Source organism: Protomyctophum bolini, assembly GCF_963924005.1.
Source record: "Protomyctophum bolini genome assembly, chromosome: 6".
NCBI classification, from domain to species: Eukaryota; Metazoa; Chordata; class Actinopteri; order Myctophiformes; family Myctophidae; genus Protomyctophum; species Protomyctophum bolini.
In genome coordinates this window covers 49,020,055-49,029,535 of record NC_137867.1, presented here as the reverse complement: position 1 = coordinate 49,029,535, position 9,481 = coordinate 49,020,055, and the positions used below count along the sequence as shown (strand labels likewise).

The 9,481-nt window shown below is 43.0% G+C and overlaps 1 protein-coding gene across 1 annotated transcript in view; it reads left to right on the top strand.

Annotated features, from left to right (window-relative positions):
* The first annotated feature begins 901 nt into the window (after positions 1-901).
* srek1 (splicing regulatory glutamine/lysine-rich protein 1) overlaps positions 902-9,481 on the top strand; it is a 49,966-nt gene continuing 41,386 nt past the window's right edge. The window contains exons 1-2 of the mRNA XM_080766255.1: positions 902-1,171; positions 3,637-3,770. Of these exons, the coding sequence (XP_080622381.1) occupies positions 1,041-1,171; positions 3,637-3,770 (265 nt within the window). The 5' untranslated portion in view covers positions 902-1,040. The remainder of the gene's footprint in view (positions 1,172-3,636; positions 3,771-9,481) is intronic.

The following is a 9,481-nucleotide window of genomic DNA, read 5'->3' as shown; positions in this document are numbered from 1 at the left end:
TAAACAAACATGTATTTGTTTTATTTTGTTAAAAGTGAGAGGGTTCGTTTATTTGTTTGTTTTGTGTGTAATGGTGTATAATGCTGACCCCTGCTGCTCAAAAGCGGGTATCGCATCAACAAAGAACTGATGATGGGACATTCTGCATAAATAATGAGGGACGTTTTTGGTAATATTATTCACTTTATTATGTACATTTTGAAGACAATACTTTATTTCTACTTTTTTTTTGTAGTTTTTCTTTTTTATCTTTCTTTTTTATTGATTGATTGATTGAATACTTTATTGACAGCAGAATTAAAAGCACCAAGAAGTACAGTTCAATATAATACAACCTATGAAATGGTTGCACTAGGACATCCATACCTCGGGGAGGCGCTATGGAAAAAGAAAAAGAAAACATTTGTACAGGAAAGCAGCAACCAGGGTTGCCATGTCCGTTTATTTTAAGCAACTTTGGGCTTAATTTGCGGGTTTTTGGAGGGCTTGTTTGTTTCTCAAATCCTCACGTAATGTTTAATTAAACCAATGGTTCATGACATGAAACCCTAACCTAATTTTTTCAAATTCTCATAGAGGTCCGACCCTGGCTGCCTGGCATATTATTCAGATTATTATTCAGATTGTTCAGATTATTATATATAGTTTATTATTTTGTCTACTACCTGAACGCCATCTGAAATATTTTATGCCAGCAGGGACCTCCATCCATATACACGATTTGTGTTGTTGAAATGTTCTAAAACAAAAGCCTAGGAAGTGCTCATATTGTTGTTGTTATTATTATCATTATGCTGTAAGTAATATGTATGCTGGCTCGTTTTCATAGACCCGGTTTACTTATTTCTAATTCTCTCACACACAATATCTGGCAACAACAACAACAACAGCAATGGCCAGCTAGCAGCTAGCTGCGCACTGATGAGAGCTAGTAGTGATATTCAATAACAAACACACTGCAAAGCATTATACGCTTATACCTTTATATTAAAAAAAACCCGAATTAATTTATTTACCACCGTTAATTTAAAAACTCCAAAATGAGTGTAACGTCGTCAGGAACGGCCGTGGTCCAGGTAACCAACCTGTCGTCCGCGGTGAGCAGCGAGCAGATGCACACGCTCTTCGGCTTCCTGGGGGACATCGAGGAGCTGCGGCTCTACCCGCCCGAGTAAGTGCTGCCCTGGCCCGGCCACAGGCGGCTAGGAAACACCGGGGCCCGGAGGCCCGGGGCCCGGGGAATACTGAGTCCTGCTGCCGCGGCCTTCATTCACATTAGATTAGAACACTTGGTGTAACCAGTGTTGTTTTCTTTGGAATGAAACTTCATTTCGTTTTCATCACATTTCATTTTAGTCACCTGGAATGTTTGTGTTAGTCTAGTTTTAGTCGCCAAAACCAACACTTGACTGTAACAACATGATGTTATGTTCTTATAATTAATTCCATCGTGTTTTTTTTTTACCGCAATATTTATTTAATGCTGTGCGTTAAGCCCTAACTCTGTTTTTAAAAAAGTGTGCTACAGGTAGTTTTTTTTTTCTGCCGATGAATTGAATACAAAGGACCCCAATGGAAACAAGCCATAGGCTTTTGTGGGGCTATCATTTTGTTTTGGCAGCCTTTTGTTTTGTACGAAACTGTACCTTTTTTTTTTTAAATCTAAAAGCAAGATTGAAGAAATGTGCAATTGTGTTGTGCTAAATTGTGCTGTGCTATAAAATACATTGTGCTTTTCCTCAAGAAGACACAATGTATTGTTTTGATTGAATACTGCTATTTGTCTTCTATTCTTCAGTGTATATCAGTGGTTTTCAACCCTTTTTCATATCAAGATCCATTATGAATTCAGCATTTGAGCCACAGCGCCACCATTTGATGACATTTAGCCTCTCAGACACAAAACTAAAGATGGATAAGATTTTGTCCACATGCAATTCCATGCTGTATTGATGTTGGTAGCCTTCCATTAGGAGAGACAGCAGGCAAATGTTCATCAAAATAACAATCCTTCTACATTCTCTAACTGTGTAGACTTCTTGTAAATTAAGTAATGCGGATGTTTAACAATAATGTAGGTGTAAAATGAACCCAAATTTATGCTCAACGTTTAAAGATACATATAATTAAGGTCCATTTGGTTACCTACTCCATTTGGCTGAGGGCGGATTTATATTTTACTCATGATCAGAGCTTCCGTTGCTCCAGACTGTACGACGGAAGCATTTACATTTTACTCATGATCAGAGCTTCTGTTGCTCCAGACTGTACGACGGAAGCATTTACATTTTACTCATGATCAGAGCTTCCGTCGCTCCAGACTGTACGACGGAAGCATTTACATTTTACTCATGATCAAAGCTTCTGTTGCTCCAGACTGTATGACGGAAGCATTTACATTTTACTCATGATCAGAGCTTCCGTCGCTCCAGACTGTACGACGGAAGCATTTACATTTTACTCATGATCAGAGCTGCCATTGCTCCAGACTGTATGACGGAAGCATTTATATTTTACTCATGATCAGAGCCATCGTTGCTCCAGACTGTATGACGGAAGCATTTATATTGTACTCATGATCAGAGCTTCCGTTGCTCCAGACTGTATGACGGAAGCATTTATATTTTACTCATGATCAGAGCTTCCGTTGCTCCAGACTGTACGACGGAAGCATTTATATTTTACTCATGATCAGAGCTTCCGTTGCTCCAGACTGTATGACGGAAGCATTTATATTGTACTCATGATCAGAGCTTCCGTTGCTCCAGACTGTACGACGGAAGTATTTATATTTTACTCATGATCAGAGCTTCCGTTGCTCCAGACTGTATGACGGAAGCATTTATATTGTACTCATGATCAGAGCTTCCGTTGCTCCAGACTGTATGACGGAAGCATTTATATTGTACTCATGATCAGAGCTTCCGTTGCTCCAGACTGTACGACGGAAGTATTTATATTTTACTCATGATCAGAGCTTCCGTTGCTCCAGACTGTACGACGGAAGCATTTATATTTTACTCATGATCAGAGCTTCCGTCGCTCCAGACTGTATGACGGAAGCATTTATATTTTACTCATGATCCAGACTGTACGACGGAAGCATTTCTATTTTACTCATGATCAGAGCTTCCGTTGCTCCAGACTGTATGACGGAAGCATTTATATTTTACTCATGATCAGAGCTTCCGTCGCTCCAGACTGTACGACGGAAGCATTTATATTTTACTCATGATCAGAGCTTCCGTCGCTCCAGACTGTACGACGGAAGCATTTATATTTTACTCATGATCAGAGCTTCCGTCGCTCCAGACTGTACGACGGAAGCATTTACATTTTACTCATGATCAGAGCTTCCGTCGCTCCAGACTGTACGACGGAAGCATTTACATTTTACTCATGATCAGAGCTGCCATTGCTCCAGACTGTATGACGGAAGCATTTATATTTTACTTATGATCTGAGCTTCAGTCGCTTCAGACTGTACGACGGAAGCAGTTATATTTCACTCATGATCAGAGCTTCAGTCGCTCCAGACTGTATGACGGAAGCATTTGGATATTGCGAGAGGCAACAGTCTGGCAACAGGAGACTACTATTGATCTTGTTTCTCTCTCCTCTGCTTCTCTTCCCCAGCAACGCGCCCCAGTCGTTCTCGTCCAAAGTGTGTTACATAAAGTACAGAGAGTCGTCCAGTGTGGGCGTGGCTCAGCATCTGACCAACACTGTGTTTATTGACAGAGCTCTCATTGTTGTGCCCTGTGCGGAAGGTGAGTGTTACATACATGACGCTATGCTGTTGATCACACACACACACACACACACACACACACACATGGGCTTTGATGATGTTGTCACCTATATATTCTGTCTGTTTGTTTGTAGTGGTGGAACACTAATAGCAATACCACCATGTGGAATGAATGAATGAATGGATGGATATTTTATTTCTGTGTCCGGGCAATGTCTTGACCCATCCCACATGGGATTATCAGACACGGCAATTAAGATAATTACAGGAAAGAAAAAAAAAACATAACCATTCCAGTGTATATCCGCCACCAACTCATAAACGATAACGCATACTGTTGTGGCTTTCTATATTGTCAATGACTTCCATGAGAGGTGGTGGAGTTAGTTGCTTACTTGCTTTCAGCAGACATGTTGAGGGTCCAATGGAGTTAAGTGGTTTTGTCCAAAGCACTTTGTACTACTTTCCATTTGTTTTCGAAACAACACACACGCTTTATAAAGATATCTATTTAATCTATAATTCAGTTCATCTATATTAAGTCTCCCTTCGCCTCCTATCCCACGCTTCATAAAGATACCATATAATATAACGGAAATACTCATTAGGGCTGTCACGATTACAACGATTTAATTGTCATACTGATCTTTGCGATTTATGAAGCATTTAATTGTGTCTGTGACGTTGAACGTCGGGACACATGAATCGAGCTCCGCGCACTCTCATCTTTCAGTCTACTGACCACCTCCAGGCTTGCTAATAAGAAATTGCGTCCGGCAGATAATATGACAAATCAGAAGTATACTAGACAATCGCCTACTTGTTGAACAGCTTTCAAGTACAAAATTGGGCCTGCGGTTATGTGTCAATATTCTAAATCTGCATAGTATTGTAGTGGATTTAAAAGTACATAATTTACCTCCCAAGTTGTCAAAACTATGGGAGATTAATCGCCAAACGCATCTGCATCGGCCAATTCTAGTTATCGCTCCGATTTAATCAATCGGTCCGATTGTCTTTACAGATGAACAAGCCCAAAGTAACGGCTTGAACAGATCTACAAGCTCACAATATTACATTTAATTGAATCTGACTTGCCGAAGCCTGCAGTGCAGAATGGACAAAATTATTATTACGGGTATAATAATAAAAAAAAAAAACAGAATGCGATCATATTGACATCAGTAATATCGGCCATAACGGCAATTAATTATAGCGCATATCGATATCGGCCAAAAATGTCTCAAGTAAAGTAACGCTACCCCCGAAATAGTACTACTTAACCGTTTTAGACCTGAGGACGATTCTACAAATAAATAAATAAAAATAACTGAACTTAAGGTAATTTATTCTAATTGTTATTGCAATTTTACGAGCTGCGTTCGCTTCCCGCGTTCACGCGTCTTACTTGTATGATATGGTACTTTATTGTCAGTTTGCACTGAAATTAGTTTTGCGACCCAGCTGTCTACAAATGTTTTGTTTTCTGAAAGAAAAAAAACATGTTTCTACGTCAGTCGTTCTCAAACAGTTCCATGTGAAGGACTCCCAAAAATATATGTAACTGGCCGCCCGACCCCTCATCTGAAAATCTGTCGTTCCAGGGACCTTCCAAAGACTGGAGTCGGTCGAAAGAATATACGTATATTCAAAGATTTGCACCACATTTTCACGATTTATCAAAAATATAGCAGACCTACAAGCTCGTAGCGAGGCACTCGGTGCCGCGCTACGAGCTTGTAGGTCTGCCATTTTTCAATAGCTAAAGTATGACATAATTCTTCAAAGAGGGGTTTCCCAGTGCCCGAAATGGGTTAAATGTACTTAGTTGCCTTTCCACGACTGACTGTCTGTTTTTGGAATGAATGTGTGAACGGTGTGATGAGGCCACCGGTCCCTGCTTTCTGAGGTTGTGCCCCGTGTGCCCCGTTCCTTATTCCACCACATCACGTGTGTTCTGCCAACGCAGCTCCACAAACTGGCTGATATTCCATACACTGCACGATATATCTTGATATCGGAAAGGTCGCTTATAGTTCGTATCCCCGGACCGGCACGTTAAAAATGACCACCGCTGAAGTGCCCTTTGAGCAAGGCATTGAACCCCTACCATGAAATGTTCTATGAGCACTAGGGCCTGGCTGTAAACAAGTTCTTGAGCTTATAGTCCAGTTACCCTGCAGGTAAACATAGTACCTTTCCTTTCCTTTTATGCAATACATCAGTGGTTTTCAGCCTAGTGGTCCTTGAGGGAGGGGGTTCCTCTCTCCCCCCCCCCCCCCCCCCCCCCCCCCCCCATTCAGCTAAATGATGGAGAGTCGGTAACCAAATGGACCCTTATTCGATCTGTAACCAGTTTCATGTTACACTCTCAGAGTCATTATTGTTAGAACCGTTTAAGGGCCATAAACGTCAAGACGTCTAATTGCCAATTAGGTACCGGACGACACGACGTCTTCCCTTGGGAATTCATTTTTTAATCCATGTTTTGAAAATTCCTCTAATCTGGTTTACAGGTGATGACATCATGCACATTACAAGCATAGTAGAATTACAAATTATTTCTTTCTTTATATAATGGGAGAATTGGCACTCAGAGCCTAAACTGGTGACCACCAGGTGGCGCTGAAAGAGTTGTTTTAAACATCTGCATTACTCAATTTACAAGAAAATCTACACAATTAGAGAATGTAGAATAATTGTTATTTTGATCGATGTTTGCCTGGTTATCTCCATCCTATCATACACCACATCAATACGATGACAAAATATTCGACGTTTTGGGTCTGCGAGGCTAAAATCTCATCGTATGGTGGGTGGTCCTGTATGGTGGGTGGTCCCGTATGGTGGGTGGTCCCGTATGGTGGGTGGTCCTGTATGGTGGGTGGTCCCGTATGGTGGGTGGTCCCGTATGGTGGGTGGTCCCGTATGGTGGGTGGTCCCGTATGGTGGGTGGTCCCGTATGGTGGGTGGTCCCGTATGGTGGGTGGTCCCGTATGGTGGGTGGTCCCGTATGGTGGGTGGTCCCGTATGGTGGGTGGTCCTGTATGGTGGGTGGTCCCGTATGGTGGGTGGTCCCGTATGGTGGGTGGTCCCGTATGGTGGGTGGTCCCGTATGGTGGGTGGTCCTGTATGGTGGGTGGTCCTGTATGGTGGGTGGTCCCGTATGGTGGGTGGTCCCGTATGGTGGGTGGTCCCGTATGGTGGGTGGTCCCGTATGGTGGGTGGTCCCGTATGGTGGGTGGTCCCGTATGGTGGGTGGTCCCGTATGGTGGGTGGTCCCGTATGGTGGGCGGTCCCGTATGGTGGGCGGTCCCGTATGGTGGGCGGTCCCGTATGGTGGGCGGTCCCGTATGGTGGGTGGTCCCGTATGGTGGGTGGTCCCGTATGGTGGGTGGTCCCGTATGGTGGGTGGACCCGTATGGTGGGTGGTCCCGTATGGTGGGTGGTCCTGTATGGTGGGTGGTCCTGTATGGTGGGTGGTCCCGTATGGTGGGTGGTCCCGTATGGTGGGTGGTCCCGTATGGTGGGTGGTCCCGTATGGTGGGTGGTCCCGTATGGTGGGCGGTCCCGTATGGTGGGCGGTCCCGTATGGTGGGTGGTCCCGTATGGTGGGTGGTCCCGTATGGTGGGTGGTCCCGTATGGTGGGTGGTCCCGTATGGTGGGTGGTCCCGTATGGTGGGTGGTCCCGTATGGTGGGTGGTCCCGTATGGTGGGTGGTCCCGTGGCTCTAATGCTGAACATAAATAACGGGCCTTCCTTGATATGAAAAAGGTTGAAAACCACTGATTTCACATCCATAGAATTTCAGCGCCAAGTCGTCGTGGGAAGGGAGTCATTTATCGGCTGGCATTTTCTACGTTGCAGCGCTCCGTTTGTAATCGCCTAAGAATCAATAGTTGTGAAAAGGACGTATGAAATGTCTCCACCTTCCGTGGCGTTCACATGGACCACCTAATCTGTAGTGTAAGCGACGGGATGGCATTCAAAGCGTCACTAAATTATATTATGATATGATATGATATGATATGATATGATATGATATGATATGATATAGTACTGTACTTTATTGTCAGTTTGCGCTGAAATTAGTTTTGCGACCCAGCGGCCTTGTATATGCAACACACAGTGCAACCACTGTCATAGAAACATAGGTTTTCAGAAAAAAATTAGGATTTTAATAGAAGCCTTTTTTTTCTTAATCGACCTCAGTCCAAAACGGGTCAAGGCTACAGACAAAAAGTCACAACTGCTGCAACAACTATTTAAACATCTGTTCAAATGTAACCTTCCTTCGGGGGAACTTTGATCGATTATTATTATTATTATCCATTGCATAATATACAAATATACATGACTATTATATACGTGTACATATCTGGATGAGAGACACGGTAAAGCTCGAGAGCTTTATATTTCATTGTAAAAAATGGGGCATTTATAAAGCGCTTTTACACAGGTTGCACATTACATTCACACACCGATGGCGGAGGAACCCGTGCAAGGCACCAACCTGCACACGGGGAGCCATTTGGGGGTTCAGAGTCTTGCTCAAGGACACTTCACACGGGGAGCCATTTGGGGGTTCAGAGTCTTGCTCAAGGACACTTCCACACTAACTGTAACACACGGGGAGCCATTTGGGGGTTCAGAGTCTTGCTCAAGGACACTTCCACACTAACTGTAACACACGGGGAGCCATTTGGGGGTTCAGAGTCTTGCTCAAGGACACTTCCACACTAACTGTAACACACGGGGAGCCATTTGGGGGTTCAGAGTCTTGCTCAAGGACACTTCCACACTAACTGTAACACTGTGGTCGAGTGTGAACTGAGTGTAAACTTGTTTTGGTTTGTTTGGGAGGGAAAGGGAGGTAGCGGAGGCGTGCAGATAAATCAAATCAATAAATCAAATCATACACTGACTCATACAATTGATCACACACACACACACACACATTAGTGCATGGGTCAGTTTGTGTGCCCCATATATGTACTCATTCTCGTGAACGATGTTTATCCATCTGGTGGAAGAGTGGAGATGTTTGTTTACGTTGCCTTGCTGTAGAAGGGGATTTGAATCCATCATTTCATGGCAAAGCGCCGTCTTTGACGACCACCGCTAAGCCTGCAGTTCGTCGTTAAACGATTACACAGCGGAGCGCAAACCAATCGAAACGCAGCCGAGTCGACGAATATCCCTCCCGAGTGCCGTATGGAATATCAGCCTCTCTACTTTCTAGGACTTTTCTACATGCTATGACATATGCTATGACATATGCTATGACCTCTGCGCCGCAATAACTCTGCTAAACAACGGACGCCATCCCAGTTATCCAAACGTCTAGTTGAATTAAGTATCTGTATCCGAGTGGTTTTCCGTAATTGTTTCAGGGAAATGGTAAGAAAATAGCTGTGACGAAAAGGCTAATGACTCCATCTTTTTTTTCTCTTTTTCTCCTTTTTGTTTATTTGTTTGTTGTTTTTCTATTTCATTTTTATTTTTATTTATTTTTTACGGCGACAGTGTTCCTTTTTTTATGTACATGAAAAAGAAAATGAAGAAAAAAAATCTGTTATCTCCTCTGAAAAAAAAGTAAAATCTTAATTATTTTGGTCCAACGGTGACTTGAAAAAACAAAAATAAGGATTTTGGGGTACCTACTGAGTTTAAAAGGATTTTGGGTACCTACTGAGTTTAAAAAGGATTTTGGGTACCTACTGAGTTTA